The sequence below is a fragment of the Lepus europaeus genome, chromosome 5, assembly GCF_033115175.1.
Source record: "Lepus europaeus isolate LE1 chromosome 5, mLepTim1.pri, whole genome shotgun sequence".
Lineage (NCBI taxonomy): Eukaryota > Metazoa > Chordata > Mammalia > Lagomorpha > Leporidae > Lepus > Lepus europaeus.
The window spans coordinates 59049231-59068915 of record NC_084831.1 but is presented as its reverse complement, the minus strand read 5'-3'; the positions used below and the strand labels follow the sequence as shown (position 1 = coordinate 59068915).

Genomic DNA, 19685 nt, shown 5'->3' with positions numbered 1-19685 from the left:
CTGTCATTCTTTTAAAAAGTTTATTGGAGTACAGATTGACCCACTGGCTCCCTTACAATCCTATGCTTTTTCTTTCAACTTTCCTTCCTTCTTAACATGCTCTCCCTCAACATGCTCGTATGGTAATGAGGTACTGTTGTGTGTCTCACTGTGCAAGGCTCAGGAGATAAGAAACAAGGTGATGAATGGTGTTCTTACCTTTGAGGACTATCTAGTCTGTCAGGGGAGCAGAACTGCCAGTCTAAGATCAGCCTAGTGGTACAGGTTCTGTGGAAGAAGTGTTGTGAGGGCATTGTGAAGAAATCGCTGTGAGTCGGTCAGTTCTACCTCCTTGTTGGGTTTGAGGTCCAGTGTGTGTTCTCAACAGCTAACATGAGCCTAGTGCTCCCTGGTAACCCATACTGATAAACTGCTGTCACCTGTTAGACTCAGGCTGTCCTGACCCAGGGCCACTGTGCATGGAAACTCTGTGTGTTGATTGAAAAGAATCAAGCATAAATGATGAAATGGAAAAGCCCTCTGCAAAACAGTGTAGATGGTATGCTACCTTTTGGTTAAAATAAAAAGAGAAAAATCATCTATCTATATCTATATATTTTACTCATGTGTTTAAATAACCAAACTCTAGAAGAATATACAGTAAACTAATTTTACCAGCGAATTTTTGTGCAGGTTTGAGAGAGCAGGGTAGGTAGCACAGAAATGTGAGTGAGACTTTTCAAATTGTTTATCTTTCTATATTTTTTGATTATAGGCCCATGTAAATATATATAAGATTTTTATTTTGTGTGAAAGGAACACTAGAAAAAGATAGCGCTTTTTTCTAAGTGATGACTGTCCTGTGATTTAGTCCCAAGTTTGGAAGTAACCAGAGGAGGTAGAGCACATCCGTTTGTTCTCTCATTATTCAGAGCTGTGGACTCTTGACCTGGGATGGAAACTGAAGCAAAATCAGACCCAAATTATTTTCTTAAAGTCTCACTGTTCACCTTAGAGAAAGGGGAGAAACTCCCCTTTGCTAGTACAGGAATCCAACAAGAGGGCCCTGAAGTCAGCTCTCCAAAGAAGCAGGATTTGGACATAAAAGTAGATGGTACTAATGGAACCTTTAGGCAAGAAACAGAGGCCCAGGATGAAAAAACAATGCACCATAAAATTGAGAGGCAAGTTTCACTTGAGCAGCTCACCCCCGTGAGCCCATGGCACTTGTGTAAGTTCTTGACAAAGCATTCTGATGAGAAACCAAACCGTCTGTGGGTGTGTGTCCTTTACTTTTTTTTTTTTTTTAAAAGCATGCATCTTTAAACTTTCAAACGTTTCTCTTTTTCCTTTTTAAAAATCTGTGTATCCTGCAGAAGCCAGCTCACTGTTCACAGTAGGTGTCTGGTTAACATAGGTGGAGGTGGCATGGACCTCACCAGACTCAAGGCCCTCTATAGTGTCGGCACAGATTGCATTTACATGTGTTCGTTGCTACCTCCAAAAGTACATGTTTGCAGCACAAAGACAGCGATTCAGAGTTGCAGGAGTTGGAGGTTGGCTTTCTGGCAGCACACCCTGCTAGGTGTTCTCATGTAGGGACAGAGGAACAGTCCCCTCGCTGTCAGTCTCACAAGGCCAGTACTGTAGGCACTAGTTCCTTGAATAATGTCTTCATTATATCACTGGTTATATTACACGCTCAGAGGAGTTACAGGGCAAGTTGCCACACAAAATCGTCTACCTGGATGGTCTCTGACTAAGCACTGGTGACTGAATAACAGATTTTGGGCTGTTGCTTTAGCCTGTCCAGGGTTATTCATCTTTTCTGGGTCACTCATGGGATGATACAAATTGGTTCTCAGACTCTGAATTATTCTCCCCGCATACAGAGATAGATAGATCACCTTCTGCCTTTTGGGCCTTGGTGTTCTCATAGGTAAAACCAGTCAATTGGATCAGTCTTAACATTTGAATGAATAGATGTTGTTTAACTGACAGAGTAATGTGTTTAACCATATTTACCTTTCAAGATACACCATTTTAAGTAAGAGCAAGTGACCTAGTTGGTAAGCTAGAGGCTGAAATTTCTTTTTTCAAATATTTGTTTATTTGAAAGGCACGGTTATAGAGAGAGAAATAGAGATCTTCCATCCACTGGTTCATTTCCCAAATGGCCACGATGGCTGGGGCTTAGCCAGAATGAACTAGGAGCCAGGAGCTTCTTCTGGGTTTTCCATATGGATGCAGGTGCCCAAGCACTTGGGCCATCCTCTGCTGGTTTCCCCAGGCACATTAGCAGGGAGCTGGATCAGAAGTGGAGCAGCTGGGTCTTGAACTATCATTCCAGTGGGATGCTGGTGTAGCAGGAGGCGGCTTTTACCTGCTAAGCCACATTGCTTACAGACTCCCCTGGAGTCTGCAATTTTATCATCACACATAGGTTTTATCTGTGTGGCAGAGCCTACTGAAAGGTAGTGAGGATACCTGGGCTGCAGTTTCTACTCTGTGCCAGGAGCAGGGGACAGAGCAGGAGGGGTGTGGCAGGTGGTTATAGAGTGAAGTGGGGTGGGTAGCAGCATCCCTGGCTTGGTGAACTCATCTAATTTTCCCAATGTAGAGAGGGAATCAAGATGATTGTTTATACCACTGACGGTCTCTCTTTGCCTTACTAAGTTTACTAGCAGTTTACTTTTGGATGAGGATTCAGTTTTTTTTCCTCAATGGGTTTTTGGAGAAGAATTTAAAAAATAAAATGATATTTTTCACCCAGTTATATTTCTTTACCATGATGTCCAAAGACGACATGGTTTACTTTTAGACTTTACAGTAAACAAGGAGGTCTCAAAACACTAAAAAAAAAAAGTCTTAGTTGACACTGGGAATTCAGATTTCAAGTTGATGACTCTCTGCTTAGCAGGTTTTCCTGGAAGTGGGACTGGTTGTGCCTAAGACTGAAGTATACATTGAGGATATCTCATGCTTTTTACTAGAGTAAGGGCAGTACACTGGTGCTAATGTTATCCTATGCCTCTTATAGACGTTGCCTAGAAGTCACAATACATGATAACCTTATTGCTAAACCTAGATGTGGCCTCTGTTTGTTTACCAAGTCGGTGGTCTTGACAGCTAGAATCAAACCGTTGGCACTGGTAGCAAAGATACAGTCTGATTGCAACTCTGGACTAGATATCAGCTAGTTATTGATTATATAGTTTTAGTGCCTAATCTTGCTCAAGTAACTCTCTCTCTCTTAATTTCCTTAACCTAGGCAACTAAAGAACAAACATTTAAAAATTGACCTTTTTATCCAAGTATTTTCATTTAGCTAAAAATCTTATTCACACCTGACATCTAGTTACAGAATTTGTAGGCCCGAATAGCCTTTGACCTTTGCTTCTGTGACCTTCTCTGCAGGCTGCATTGTGTCCATGGCCTGTAGTGGAGCACTATGCTGCCAGTACTTTCTGAAAGAAGCCACGTCTGTGTGCTCAGTCTGCAAACTCAGACTCCTTTCAGACGTGACTAAGTTTTCAGGCCTGGGCCAGAACCTGCTTAATCCTGTGCTGCACTCAGAATGACCGGGCAGGTCATTTTTTCCGCAGTGGCCCTTTACCAGAACTTTCCCCAGAGGAAGATGTTTTAATTCTTTTTTTTTACACGTGCACTGTGCCTTATGCATTTCCTATTTGCAGTGGTTTGCATATGATGTAGCTCCTGAACTTATAGACAGTTAAGTCTCAAAACATGGATTGCTATTTTAAAAGGGTGGAGGCTTGGTCTAGGAGGTGGCCCACTGTGAGGACTTGTAGTCATTGGAAAGTAGTTCTCATGGGAGGGTTGGTTACGAAGCCGGAGCCAGGCCTGGCTACTCGCGCCCAGCATCCTGGCTCACCACATGAGCATTCCTTCACACACACTCCCGCCATTGCCACGTTCAGACCACGGGGCCCTCCACATCTTGGACCATGAACCTCTAAAGCTGTGAGCCGAGCACCTCTTTTCTCTTCTTAAATACTTCCTCTCTGATATCATAGTGACAGAAAGACTCGCTGGCAGATCTGCCCTGAGCAGTAACAGTGGTGGAAGCTCTGGTGAGCATTCTGTAAGGCCTGTATACCTGTATGGTGTCTCCTGTATAGTTGCTCCTTAGAGAGGGCGATGGCGCACACTGCCTTCTACCTTTGTCGTAGAGAAAGAGGCCCCTACAGGGCAATATTACAGCCTCACAGAAAGTTAGGCAGAGGTAGAACTGCCCTTTGCCTCTCTGATCTGATGACTATAACCCTGTGGTTAGATGAAACAACTCGAGAGTGTGTTGCTTTGCCTTTTTCACCGGTGGCACGTATGGACAGGCTCTTGACTGTGGAGCTGGATGGGCACTGAGAAGCTAGAATAATTTTGGCTAAGTTACTTGACATTTCTGAGTGTGGCACATAAGACGCAGTAGATTTTAAAGAAGTTTTTTCTGCTGTCTTTATGGCAGGGAGAGTGGGCTCCTTTGTACTGTAGGGCAGTTGTGTCATATTTATCCTACAGCCAGACCTGCATGTGGCTGCTGCTGGTCCTGTGGCAGCCAAAGATCTGTGCCCATGGCAGTGAAGAGGATGAGCTGGCTGTTTGTGACACCGTCGGCTTCTGCCCGAGACAGCCGAATACTTAGGGAAAGGAAAAACCACCTTTTGAGAATTATTTTCTTATTTATAAGTCTTATATAAATGGAATCATATTGATGAGATCTATTCCTAAAAATGACCCAAGTCCTTGGGCCCCTGTGCCCATGTAGGAGAACTGGACAAAGCTCCTGGCTCATGGCTTCAGCCTGGCGCAACCCTGGCTTTTGGCAGCCATTTGGGGAATGAACTAATGGATGGAAGAGCTCTCTCTTCATCTCTCTCTCTGTAACTCTGACTTTCAAAATAAATAAATTAAAAAAAAAAGCGAGGGAGATATTTAGAGTTTCAGTGACTTTGGAATACATGAATAGCTTAGCCAAGATAGGAGAATGAGTTAGAGTTGGAGGAAAGTTATTAGACTTGAGAGTCCTGTGATGTGTTTTAGCTCGGGTAAAATAAAGTCTCTGCTTTTCAAACTGATCTAACATTCATGTCACCATTGAGCAAAGCATACAGATGGCCACATCCATATACATACTTAGTCATTTACCTGATAAAAAGAGCACTTAATGTTCGGGATGTGCAACTTAGGTTTTTACTTGAAATTTCCTAGAGAAGCATCATTTGGGATAGGTTTATAATTCAAATCAAGTATCGAATGGTCTTTCAATTCTTAGCCATTGTAGAAGTCACAGGAGAGGACTTACTTCGCTACCTTAAACTACTGGAGAACCAACCATGTATGAAACAACATAGAATGAGACTAGAAAGCTGTAACAAAGATCCAGTTGGAATTTTTGAGGAAGAGAAATATAGTATCTGAGTTGAAAAATAAAGCAGAAGGGATTTGAAGATTAGACACTGAAGAAGAGGTTAGTTAGTAATAGAAGATATCCAAGATGAAGCATATAGAGATAAAAAGACTGTAAAACAACTGAACAGAATTTTTGTGACCTGTGGGACACCATCAAGAGGTCAAACACACGTGTAGTTATAGTTCCTGGAAGGGAAGATAGCAGAAAACATTTTACCCAAATTTTATGAAAATTCTAAACCCACACATACAAGGAGCGCAGCGAATTTTAAGTAGCATACACATAAAGGAAACTATACCATAAAGAAGGACATTTCTTGATGACAAAAGGGTACATTCACCAAGAGGGCATAGCAAGCTTAAATATATTATTCTTGATTAGCTCTAAAATATGTGAAGCTGAAACTTATCGAACAGAAGGGAAAAGTAGACCAACCCACAATTGTGTTTGGGATCTTAGCATTCTTCTCTCAATAATTGATAAAACCACCACACTGAATGTTGGTGAGGACAAAGAAGAAGGGATTAACAAATTAACACTTTCAAAATTGATGTAACAGAATACAGCACCAACAGAATATACCTCCTTTTCAAGTGCACATTGAATGGAACATTTACCAATACAAATCTTGATAATTTGAAAGAATTGAAGTCAGAACAGAATTAAAATATAATAACAATAGTTGGAAAATCCCCCAAATCTGCCAGTTAACGCACTTCTAAATAACTCATAGAAGAAAAAAAGTCACAATAAATATTTTGAACTGAATGAAAAGTAAAATGCAACACAGAAAAAATTGTGGGATGCAGATAAAGCAATGCTTAGAGGGAAATCCATATCTTAATTAAATGCTTCTGTTGGAAAAGAAGAAAGCTCTAGAATCAGTGATGTTAACCTAGAGGCTTAGACTTAACAGTCTGGAAAAGTAAGAGAAAATTAAATGCAAAGTAAACATAGGAAGGTAAGAGAAAAGCAAAAACTAATGAAATAAAAACAAACTAAAAACTGCCCTTTTTTTTAGATTAATAAACTAGCCAACTGATCAGGTAAAAAAGTGAGAATACATAAATACCCTCTCTCAGGAATTAAAGACAGACATCATTACAGAGCCACATAAGTTAGAATGATAAGAAAATAGTATTTTACTTGACAGCTGAGATGAAACACATTCTTAAAAGAGACAAACTATGAAAGCTCACTTAAGATGAAATAGGTAATAAGAATATCCCTCTTCCAGGGGTGAGTATTTGGCCTAGTAGTTGAGACCACTGTTAATACACCTGGGTCCCATATTGGAGTGCCTGGGTTTGAATTCTGGCTTTATTTCAAGTTTTAGCTTCCTGATAAAGTGAACTGTGGGAGACAGCAGGTGATGGCTCAAGTAGTTGGGTCCCTGCCAACCCATATATGAGGCCTGGATTGACATCCTGGCTTCTGGCTTCAGTGTGGCCCAGCCCAGTGATCAGAGTCATTTGGGGAGCAAACCAGCAAATGTGATCTGTCTGTGTATGTCTTTCTCTCTCTTTCTTTCTGCCTCTCTCTTGAAAAAAAAAAAAAAAACTCTCTATAAAATAATTAACAGACATTTTTTAATGAAAATTAATTAAAGCCCTAATTAATAATGGGGTTATTTAACAATAGTACTATTTTCTATTAAGGAAATTGAATTTGTAGTTAAAAACTTTCCCAGAAAGAAAACTTCAGGCTATATTGTTTCACTAGAGAATACTTCAAATATTTAAAGAAGTAATACTAGTTCTATGTAAATTCTTGCAGAAAATAGAAGAGAACACATCTCAGCTGGTTTATATGGCCAGCCTTACTCTCTTCCAAAAGCTGACAAAAATATTACAAAGTAGGAAAAACCATAGTCTAGCAATATATAAAGAAGGGACCATACCATGACTAAGTTGTATTTATCCCAGAAATTAAGGATCAAATCCTGCTTGATTTTAAGACTTCTTATAAAGCCATAGTAATTAAGACAGTACAATATTAGATTAAGAGTACACATGGATTTAGTGAACAGAACAGAGAATCTAGAAATAGAAGTAGGCCATGTAACGAACTGGTTTTTGTCAAAGGTACCAAAATAAATTAATGAGGTAAGAATAATCTTTTCAACGAATGGTGTTGGACAATTTGACATTTATATGCAAAAACTTGAACGTTGACTCTGACCTCATTAAGTATTCAGATATCAACCTGGAAAAGTTCTAGCTTGCATTATGTTCTCCCAAAATTCATATGTTGAAGTGCTAACCACCCAGTACCTTAGACTGTGACCCTATTTAGAAATATGGTATTTTTGAGATGTAATTAGTTAAGATGAGATCATAATTGGATAGAGTGAGTACTTAATCTAATGTGCCTGATCTAATGTTTCTGATCTGTTCCGTTGGTCCATGTGTCTATTTTTTGTGCTAGTACAAGGCTATTTTGATTATAACAGCCCTGCAGTATGTCTTGAAATCTGGTATTATGATGCCTATGGCTTTGTTTATATTGTTTAACATTACTTTGTCTATTCAGGGTCTCTTATGTTTCCATATGAATTTTCAAATCATTTTTTGGCTGTATCTGAGAAGGATGCCTGCCCTTTGACTGGGATCCCATTGAATCTGTCAATTTCTTTGGGTACTATGGACATTGTGATGATATTAATTCTTCAGTCCATGAACATGGAAGATTTTTCTGTTTTCATGTGTGTATATTTTTTTAAAGATTTATTTATTTATTTATTTATTTGAAAGTCAGAGCTACACAGAGAGAGGAGAGGCAGAGAGAGAGAAAGAGAGGTCTTCCATCCGATGGTTCACTCCCCAGATGGCCACAACAGCCGGAGCTGTGCTGATCCAAAGCCAGGAGCCAGTAGCTTCTTCCAGGTCTCCCACGTGGGTGCAGGGGCCCAAGGACCCGGGCCATCTTGTACTGCTTTCCCAGGCCATAGCAGAGAGCTGGATTGGAAGAGGAGAGCTAGGACTAGAACCAGCACCCATATGGGATGCCGGCGCTTCAGGCCAGGGTATCAACCCGCTGAACCACAGTGCCAGCCCCTCATGTGTGCATCTTAATCTATTTCTTCCACTAATGTTTTATAATTTTTATTGCTCTTAGAGATCCTTCACATCTTTGCATAAATTTATGTCAAGTTATTAAAATTATTTTGTAGCTATTATGAATGGGACTGACCTTACATTCTCAGCCAGAGCATTGTTTGTATACAAATACTGTTGATTTTATATCCTGCAATTTTGCTGAACTATCTTATGAATTCCAATAGTTTCTTAGTAGAGTCTTTTGGTTCCCCTATATATATAGAATCATGTCATCTGCAAATAGGGATAAATTGACTTCCTCTTTTCTAATTTGTATCCCTTTGATTTATTTTTCCTATCTAATGGTTCTGGCTAAAACTGGCAAAACTATATTGAATAGTAATGGTGAGAGTGGGCATCCTTGTCTGGTTCCAGACCTTAGTGGACATGCATCCGGCTTTTCCCCATTCAATATGATGCTGCCTGTGGGTTTGTCATGTATTATGTTATTGTGTTCAAGTATATTCTGTCTATACCCAATTTTTTTTAAAGACTTTTATCATGAAGGATAAAAAAGATGTTGTATTTTATCAGATATTTTCTCTACATCTGTTGAGATAATCATATGGTTTTTATTCTTCACTCCATTAATGTGATGTGTCATATTTATTGATTTGTGTGTGTTGAACTGTCCTTGCATCTCTGAGATAAATCCTAAGTAGTCTGAGTGGATGATGTTTTTGATGTTTTGTTGGATTCAATTAGCTAGTATTTTGTTAAGGATTTTTGCATGTATGTTCATCAGGGATATTGGTCTATAATTCCCTTTTTTGTATCTTTTTCTGGTTTTAGAATTAAGGTAATACTGGCCACGTAGAAGGAGTTTGGGAGGATTCCCTCCCTTTAAGTTGTTTTGAATAGTTTACGAAGAACTGGGATGAGTTCTTTAAAAGTTTGATAGAATTAAGCAGTGAGGCTCTTCATTATTGATTCAATCTCAGCCTTGGTTATTGGTCTATTCAGGTTTTTGTACTGCAATTTTGATAAATTATATGCCTAGAAATTTATCATTTCTTCTAAATTTTCCAACTTGTTGCTGTGGAACTGTTTGTAATAACTCCTGCTGATTCTTTTTATTTCTGTTGTGGTAGCGATTGTAACATTTACTATTTCATTTCTGATTTTATTCATTTGGGTCTTCTCCCTTTTTTCTTTTGGTTAATTGGGCCAGTGATTTTTCAGTTTTGTTTATTTTTTCAAAAAAACAACTCTTCATTTCACCAATCTTTTGTGATTTCACCAATCTTATTTCAATTTTGTTTATTTCTTCTTCTTTAATTTTTATTCTTTCTTTCCTCCTACTAATTTTGGGTTTGGTTTGTTCTTGTTTTTCTAGGTCCTTCAGATGCATGGTTAGAACATTTATTTCATATCTTTCCAATTTCTTTTTCAAAAAATGATTTATTTTATTTATTTGAAAGAGTTACAGAGAGAGCGTGAGAAGAGGTCTTCTATCTGCTGGTTCACTCCCCAGATGGCCACAACAGCTGGAGCTGAGCTGATCCAAAGCCAGTAGCCAGAAGCTTCTTCTGGGTCTCCCATGTGGGTTCAGGGACACAAGGACTTGGGCCATCCTCTGCTTTCTCAGGTGCATTAACAATGAGCTGGATTGGAAGTAGAGCAGTCGGGACTTGAACCAGTGCCCATATGGGATGCCAGCAATGCAGGCTGGGGCTTTAACCCACTGCACCCCAGCACCACCCCTTTCTAATTTATTAATGTAGGGACTAATTGCTATAAACTCTTGCCTTAACACTGCTTTTGCTTATCCCATAAGTTTTGATAGGTTGTGTTGTCATTTTCATTCATTTCTCAAAATTTTTTTATTTCCCTTTTGATTTCTTCTATGACCCACTGTTTATTCAGGAGCATGTTGTTCAGTCTCCATGTGTTTGTATATTTTCTAGAGTTTCTTAAGTTTTAATTTCCAGCTTCATTCCATGTGGTCAGAAAAGATACACAAACCAAAAGAACCAGCAGTCCCATCTTTTGGGTATTTACAAACATCCAGAGTCTTGTACTGAACAAATTCATTCTAGTTTTAGTCATCATAGCAAGTTTTGGAAGCAACCCAAATAAATGTGGACTTGACTTGTAACTAAGTGAACAAATGATGGTTTAGTATACTCATAAGATGGAATACGTTTTGGCAATAAAATGAGTTATTGATGTACCCTCAGCATGGCTGAATGTCAAAAGCGTCATGCAAAGTAAAATTCTCAAGACATAAAAGAATACCTTGATACAATTCCATTTATATGAACAGCGAAATTATGGTAGCAGAAAGTAAATAGAGATTGCCTGGGGCTAGCAGGTGGAAGGGACTGACTAACGGGGCAGGGGATAGTTTCTGTGTGTGTGTGTGTGTAGGGATTTCTTTATCATGATTGTAATGGTGATGATGTGACAGTACTAATGGAACTTTCCATTAAAAATGGTGAATTTTACTTTTCTATGTTATCACAACAAAGAACCATAAAAAACCGAATGTTTACTGTCTGTCCAGTGCTGTTAGGAACACAGTTAGAGAAATGTGGACCCTTCCCACAGGGGGCTCACAGTCTGTGGACACGTTGTAGAAAGGGGCATGGTTCTAGAGAGGAGTACTGGGGCACGGAGAGGGAAGGCACGGTGAAGGGCCCTCAAGTTGGAATTTGAGGGGAAGTGTGAAATTGCGCATTGGGCTTCATGAACCGCAGGAAGCCTGGTGTGGCTGGAGCCCTGCGGCAGTGAAATGTGCGTGGAAGTGGCAAGAGTGGAAGCTGGACAGGTTGGCAGAGAGATAAAAGGTGGAACGTTTTTCACATTTGCTTATCAAGTTCATGTTGTAAAGGAAACTGTGTACTTGAGAGAGAAAGCCTTGCTCCTGGATGAGAGATGAGATACCAATGCACCTTTTCATTCTCTTTATTCCTTTGCTTTGGATTTAACAAAGAAAACACATTAACTATACACATACACACACACAAACACACACACACAACACTTTGCTTTTAGAATTAGCTATTTTAAAGCAGTGATTCCTCACGAATAGACCTCAGCTGGATTTAGCCTTACAAATACGTCTTTGAATATTTGAGAAATCCTTTCATGCCAGCACATCCTTCTGCAAGAGCTGCTGCATTTGGGCAGGTGTTGCTGGTGCCTCCTGGGAGTCTCAGTTTCTTTGCACGAAGTCTCCCCCACATTCCATTTTGGAAAGGAGAAAACCTTCTGAAACCACTTAGTGGTTCAGCTCCGTATCCTTGACATTCTTGAGCATCACGTCATGGGAGTGACGGAAGGAAGTGCACGGCTGCACTGTGTATGTCGGGGCACGTGCAGAGCAAGGGCTCCCGCAGGTGCATGGGGCAGCTGCTGCTGAGGGTCTGCTCTAAAACCGAACGCTCTCTTGTGTATTACAGGCGATGGAGTTCGAAGGCTGGGCCGACGCTCTGTTTCTGCTACAGTTTACCCTCTCCTGTGTGATGGGGTGAGCCTTTGCTGTCTTGTTAATAGATGGGTTTCCTAGAAAACTTTGTTCTGGACTCCTGCCTCACTGCTTAGTGTTCTGTTTAGTCTCCTGAGGATGTCAGGTTAGGATAATTGAGCCTACAGATTCAGGTGGCCAGCAGCCTTGTTGGTGTGATCAAACTGATACCACGGTCATGCTTAGAACGATGGAGAAAATAAACCATTGCTTACCTGATAACCTACTGGGTAATTATCATGATTACATTTCAGTGTGTGTTATTTTGTGTTTTTTTTTTTCTGCACAGTGACCATTTGACAGATACTGTTGCCCCTTTATGCATGAGAAAACAAGCTCGGAACTTCAGTAAATTATCTAAGTTTCACAACTCATAGGTGACAGCAGCAGTATTTCTATTTGGGGATGTTTAACTTTGTCTTAGAAGGCAATGCTTTCTTCATCGTAGAAGGGAACATGACGAAGCGTATCTACACCATGCCTCTTCTCACCTCCGTATTTTTCTGGTATTTTCCTGAACATATCAGTTGTTGCTGCTTGTGATTGAACCTGGCAGGCAGCGGAGCAGGTGCTTCAAAATAGAGTCGACCTGGGGCCTCAAGAAGGAAACCTCAGTGCCAGTCTGAGGGTTCCGCCTGCTGCCACCCAGTTGTTAACTGGCATCCCTTCTTAAAGTGGTGTTAGTTTGTCTTTGGTCCTTAAGCATCACTCTGGCCTTCTTCCTGGCCCAGAGGTCAGACTGCCCTCGTGGGACGTGGGCAGCTGAACGAGGGTCTCCGAGCCCTGTGCTGTCTGCCTGGCTCAGGTGGATGTGGAGGAAGCGTGATCTTTGAATAGTACTCATTGATTACGAGTGGTGCTTTCAGGATTTTGATGAAGATGGCACGGCAGAACACCTGCTGTGGACATGTGTTTCTCTTTAGCGAAATTTTTAAAAAATCTGAAGCTGCAGCCCAAGCAGCAGGGAGGTGGGGGAGCTCGCAGTTGGTCAGAGGCCAGAATGTGCTAGCTTGGGCAGCGCTGCTTGTTTCTCTTGGCCAGAGATCGTGGAGTAAGCAACTGGCTCCTTCTTCAAACACACTGTTTCTTTCTCCATTCCAGGTTTATCTTGATGTACTCCATAGTGCTCTGCACTCAGTATAATTCTGCTCTTACAACTACAATAGTTGGCTGTATTAAGGTGAGTTGGAAATAAAAAGTCCTGTTTTCTTTTTGGAATGTGCTTTATTTGAAAATTGTGCTTCTAAAGCTCATCTGGCTGTGGCCTCAAACCCCATGATCATGATAGTTTGGCTAATTTTGGCGATAGTTTCCAAAACAATGCTTAAAACCTCAGGCTAGACACGGTTTCTGCTTGCAGGCAACTTAGCTCGGGGGGTAAGGGAAGAGAACATGGTATTATCTGAGAGTAGAGGACCAAGGAGAACTGAGCCTCCTCCTGCCAGGGCAGCTAGGTAACGTGGCACTGAGAGAGACAGCCCTGGAAAGGCCCAGTAAGACCGCTTCTGTTCTCAGCCTCGCTGAGTTCTGGCTGGCTTGGAAGGAGAGGATGCCTGCCACGAGCTGATCGAGGGAGTTTCCTAGCCTGAGCCAGTCCTTCCATGGCCCACTTTTAAAAGCTGGCTCTGGCATTTCCAGTGATATCATTGCCTCCTGGTCCATTTTATTTGAGGGTGACTCGATGGTCGTCAGCCAGGCAGCCAGGTTGACTTGAATACTGAGTGAGTGGCTTGAGGCCTGAAGCCTTCCTCGTCTGACTTTCTGATTCTGGGGCTTTAGGATCGAAGAAGCCACTGCACATCTGAGTTTCTAATGAATTAGTAAAGTGGACTTGCTTTCTGAAAAAGGCAAGACCAAGAGAGAGGTCCTTGATCATAGGTCCTTGATATGACGGCCTTTCGGGTGCCCACGCAGTCAGTAGTGAGAGAAGAGGGTTGGAGAGGTAGGGTTTCTCCTGGTGTGCCGTGCTTCTCTCTGTGCCCTCGCTGCAGTTCTACCCGCTTCATTTCATTTTAGAAACTACAGTGGGTTAAAACTCCAGAAAGTCTGTGACTTAAAAATCCTGGAACTGGAAGTGTTTGGCGTGAATAGTGTTCTGTATTAAGCTATAACAAGTTAATTGTGTGAATTCCCCCAGAAAACCTGAGACCATCTGCATTTAGAGAAATGGCCTGGCTGAGACAGGGTTAGCCCCCAGGTTAGCTTTCAGCTGTGTTTGATTTTGCAGAGCGAATGCTTCAAAAACATAGTAGAAGGTTTGTTTTCACATATAGAGCAGTAAGAACCTAAGAGAGGGGCTGGCGCTGGGTAAAGCCACTGCCTACAGTGCTGGCATCCCATTTGGGTGCTGGTTTGAGACCCAGCTGCTGTGCTTCTGATCCAGTTCTCTGCTATGGCCTGAGAAAGCAGTAGAAGATGTCCCAAGTCCAGGGGCGTCACTGCCCAAGAGAAAGAGGGAGAAAGGTCTTCCATCCACTGGTTCACTCTCCAATTGGCCACAATGGCCAGAGCTGGGCTGATCTGAAGCCAGGAGCTTCTTCCGGGTCTCCCATGTGGGTGCAGAGACCCAAGGACTTGGTCCATCTTCTACTGCTCTCCCAGGCCACAGCAGAGAGCTGGATCCGAAGTGGAGCAGCTGGGACTTGAACTGGTGCCCATATGGGACGGCAGCACTGCAGGAGTGGCTTAACCTGCTATGCCACAGCGCCAGCCCCAATCTTTTTTTTTTTTTTAAGATTTTATTTATTTATTTGAGAGGCAGAGTTACAAAGGGAGAGACAGAGAGAGAGAGGTCTTCCATCTGTTGATTCACTCCCTAAATGGCTGCAACGGCCAGAGCTGGGCCAATCTGAAGCCAGGAGCCAAAAGCTTCTTCTAGTTTCCCACGTGGTTGCAGGGGCCCAACCCCTTGGGCCATCTTCCATTGCTTTCCCAGGCCATAAGCAGAGAGCTGGATCAGAAGAGGCGCAGCCAGGACACAAACTGCCCATATGGGATGCCAGCACTACAGGTGGAGGCTTAACCACTATGCCATAGTGCTGGCCCATAGTTATGTTCTTATTAACATAAAATCTGTACTTTCCTTTTGATGTATGTTCCTTCTCATGGTAGTCCAAGAATTCCATGACTTAGTCAAACTCTAGAGGGAGGGGAAAAATTGGATTGTTTGGTTAGTTCACCATTGCTCCTGTTTCTCACTGCTGCATGGGATCTCTGTTGAAGCATGGCAGGTACCTTCAGATGCATGGGAGCCACTGGTGCCCTTGCTGGGCCGTGGTGGAGCTTCTACCCTGGCCTCCCAGTCTCAGTCTGTTCAGAATCGTTAAGCCTCCTTCTGTGCTTGAGGGTCCCAACTCTGCAGACCCTGGGATCAACATTGTTTCCTTCTCTGGCATGGTGGGAAAATCCCACAGGAAAACTAGCTAAAAGTGGCAGTTCTTAGGCTTATCCCAGATGTACTGAGACAGAGTCTCCAGATACAGCCTGGAAATCTGCATTTTAAACAAGGTTTCCAGACAGTGCATAGGTATACTGGAGTGTGAGGTTTGCAGTCTTAGTCTTGAGCTACCAGGATAGACTCTTCTAGGCTTCCTGTTACCTGCTGTTTGGGGGATGTTGCTGTCTTGTCCTGGTAGCCTATCTTGCGTAAGATGCCCTAGTATATATGTACAGTTTTTGTAACTTCTGATTTGGAGCACACACTGGAACTTGCCACCTCCCTTTCTGAAGTTGTCTGGGAAGCTATGTAAATTAATGTACTGTCTCCCTGGATCCCTGAATATACAGAGAGGTCCTGTTATACACTTTCCCAGCTTTGCCCACTGGCCTGGTTTACGGTTACGGGAATTTACCCTTGAAATAGTAAGAAAATCTGCTTTAAGGTAACTTGTGTCTTCATTCTTAGAGCCAGAAGAGGCTGATGTAATTCTGAATGCTCTCAAAGGGCACTCTGATATAAAAATAATTTTGAAAGTTGTTTTTGGCGTTTAAGAACACCATAGCACTTTATTTTCCGTCTCTTAAGCCTAATCTGGAAGAGGCCAGGTACTAAAAATGTTTTTGACATTTGCGGCTCTGGCGGTTGCAATAACAGAGGGGGAAGCCGTGACTTCCAATAAACATGAAAGAAAAGAGATTGAGGAGGGATTGAATAATAACTTTGGAAAGCTGCTTTTCACTTTTGTGGTCTGAGGATGGTTACATGCCTGGCAGTGTTGGGAGAGGAGATTTGGGATGCACTATTTTGAGGCATATCCCCATGCGTTTTTTAAGATACTGAGGACAATTCCTCCAAAAATAAGTCTTCATGTTGATCAAGTCCTCTTTTTCCTTTTTAAAGAAAGATGCAAAGGTGCTGTCACACAAGCAGTTTTCCCATCCTCCGTCTCACAAGCCAACAGTTATCTCAGTGGAGAAGAAAGCCGACTTTCCTAAGACTGCTAATTATGTCTGTGTTTTCTGTCCCTGGTAACAGCGGTGCTTCTTTGTTCAGATTCGTAATGTCAGCCCATACCACAAGGCAGGGAAAGTTTGATAATCTTGTTAGTATTTTTCATCTTGGTGAAAGCATTTGTCTTTTGGAGGATTAGATCAGGAACAGGTGAATGTCATTGAGTCCTTTAGTGTTCTTGCTCATACTACACTCTTTCCAGGGTTGGGAGTAGTGGTAATGTGTGTTGATTTTTGTATTTTAAGGATAGGTATCTTGATCACCACATGGATGATTTTGTATATGTATTTGGAGACCAGTGCCATGCTCGTTAGGCAACTGAAGCTTCTGTATTTATATTTTGAAAGTTCAGTTAAACCTATGTGACAAAATATTGCCCTTTTCCATTTTAGAATATATTAATAACTTATATTGGAATGGTCTTTGGTGGAGATTATATTTTCACATGGACAAATTTCATTGGCTTAAATATCAGGTAAGTAAAAATTTTCAATTAAGTATAACCATGTTGACTAGTAGAATTTAGATAAGAGTAGTGTCAAATAGTGTCATAGTAAGGTTGCATTATTATTTTGTAAAATTATTCATTTGAGAAAGAGAGAATGCGATAGAGAGCGCCCATTCCCATCTGCTGGTTATCTCCCCAAATGTCTGCAACAGATCCTGGCTGAGGCTGAAGCTGAGAGCTGAGACCTCAATCCAGGCCTCCCACATGGGTGATCGGAACAATTACAGAGCCATTACCTCTGACTGCCAGGGTCTGAATCAGCAGGAAGCTGGAATCAGCAGCCACAGAGGCATCAGGCATTTTGATACAGGATGCAGGCATCCCAACTACTTGACCAAACAGCCATCCCTGGGCTGTTAGTTCAATGGCATACTTGTTCATTTATGGAATGCCTACTATGCGCTAGATATTTAATGGATCTACATAATGTATTTTAAGAAGGGGGAGAAAATGCATTCATATGATATGCAACATTTGGAGGACTTTTTCTGCAAGTTGAACTCCCGTTGCTTACCCTTCAAAGAACAGTCACCCAATGGTTGTGCCAGATGGCAGTGTAGTATTGCCAAGAAGTTCAGTGCTAAATGATACTATCTCTGTCACAACTGCTTGTGTCTGACCTTAGACATATCACTGGCTTCTTTAGACCTTACTTAGCTTTGTTAATGAAGGGGGTGACCTGCATTGTATTCCAGATCTTTCTCAATTCTAGAATTTTGATTGTCATTACCAGAGAATGGCAAACAAGGGAGGACAAGGAGTTATTGTTCATTGGGAGTAGTGTTATATAGGATGAATAAGTTACACAAATCTACTGTACAACACAGTACTTATGGTTAACAATATAGTGTTGTGTGCTTAAAAATTTGTTAAGAGGGAAGATCTCATGGTAAGTGCTCTTACCCCAAAAAGAAAATCCTGAAGAGGGACACAGGGAACTTTTGGAAGTGATTAAGATGTGCTGACAGTATCACAGGTATATGTGTATGCCCAAACTCAATAAACTGTATGCATTAAATATTTGCAGTGCAGAAGCTTCTCAGCTTGATGTAATCCCATTTGTCAATTTTGACTTTGATTGCCTGTGCTTCTGGGGTCTTTTCCAAGAAGTCTTTGCCAATGTCTTGGAGAGTTTTCCCAATTTTCTCTAGTAATTTGATCGTATTGAGTTGTAGATTTAGGTCCTTGATTCATTTTGAGTAGATTGTTGGGTAAGGTGTGAGGTAGGGGTCTTGTATCATACCTCTTCATGTAGAGATCCAGTTTTCCCAGCACCATTTGTTCAAGGGACTGCCTTTCTCCAGGGAATGATTTTAGCTCCTTTTTCAAAAATAAGTTGGTTGTAGATGCATGGATTGATTTCTAGAGTTTCTATTCTTTTTTTTTTTTTTTAAGATTATTTTATTTATTTGAAAGAGTTACAGAGACATAGAGCCAGAGAGAGAGAGAAGTCTTCCATTCCTCTGGTTTACTCCCAAAATGACCAGCTGGCCAGAGCTGAGCTGATCCAAAGGCAGGAGCCAGGAACTTCCTCCAGGTCTCCCACATGGGTGCAAGGGCCCAAGGAGTTGGGCCATCTTCAACCACTTTCCCAGGCCATGGCAGAGAGCTGGATTGGAAGTGGAGCAGCCAGGACTTGAACTGGCGCCCATATGGAATGCCGGCACTGCAGGCCGCGGCTTTACCGCTACACCACAGCGCCTGCCCCATGGAGATTCTATTCTGTTCCATTGGGTTACACGTCTTTCTTTTTTGTTTTTTTGTGGCCAGTACCAGGCTATTTTCATTCTAACCGCCCTGTAGTGTGTCTTGAAATCTGGTATTGTGATGCCTCCAGCTTTGTTTATGTTGTATAAGATTGCTTTAGCTATTTGGGGTCTCTTATATTTCTATATGAATTTTAGCATCTTTTTTTTCTAGATCTGAAAAGAATGTCATTGGTATTTTATTTGTTTTTTAAAAGATTTTATTTATTTATTTGACTCTTAGACCTATCAGAACTATCAATTGTGAGCTGAAATTGATCACTTGGACTAGTGCGATGGCATTGGTACATGCCATCTTGATGGGATTGTGTTGGAATCCACTGGCACATTTCTAACTCCACCATTTGCGGCCAGTCCGATTGAGCATGTTCCAAATTGTTCATCTCCTCCCTCTCTTTTTCCACTCTTAGATTTAACAGGGATCACTTTTCAGTTAAAATTTAAACACCTAAGAATAATTGTGTGTTAATTACTGAGTTCAACCAATAGTACTAGAACAACAACAACAACAACAAATACTAAAAAGGATAAAGTATTACATTGTACATCTAAAGTCAGGACAGGAGCTGATCAGTTCATTGTTGCTTATAGTGTCCATTTCACTTAACAGGTTTCCCCTTTGGCGCTCAGTTGTCACCGATCAGGGAAAACAAATGATATTTGTCTCTTTGGGACTGGCTTAATTCACTCAGCATGATGTTTTCCAGATTGCTCCATCTTGTTGCAAATGACTGGGTTTCGTTGTTTCTTACTGCTGTATAGTATTCTATGGAGTACATGTCCCATAATTTCTTTATCCAGTCTACTGTTGATGGGCATTTGGGTTGGTTCCAGGTCTTAGCTATTGTGAATTGAGCTGCAATAAACATTAATGTGCAGATGGCTTTTTTATTAGCCAAATTAATTTCCTTTGGGTAAATTCCAAGGAGTGGAATGGCTGGGTTGTATGGTAGGGTTATGTTCAGGTTTCTGAGGAATCTCCAG

The 19685-nt window shown here is 41.4% G+C and overlaps 1 protein-coding gene across 3 annotated transcripts in view; it reads left to right on the top strand.

Annotated features, from left to right (window-relative positions):
- The window catches only part of SLC35D1 (solute carrier family 35 member D1), a 51758-nt gene that overhangs the window by 13577 nt on the left and 18496 nt on the right, over positions 1 to 19685 (top strand). Inside the window, exons 9-11 of one of the 3 annotated variants that reach the window (XM_062191511.1) lie at positions 11913 to 11980; positions 13079 to 13157; positions 16820 to 16902. The exons of 1 other annotated variant lie outside the window; for it this stretch is intronic. In XM_062191511.1, the coding sequence (XP_062047495.1) occupies positions 11913 to 11980; positions 13079 to 13157; positions 16820 to 16902 (230 nt within the window). The remainder of the gene's footprint in view (positions 1 to 11912; positions 11981 to 13078; positions 13158 to 16819; positions 16903 to 19685) is intronic. One more of the 3 variants, XM_062191508.1, reaches the window with a different exon arrangement.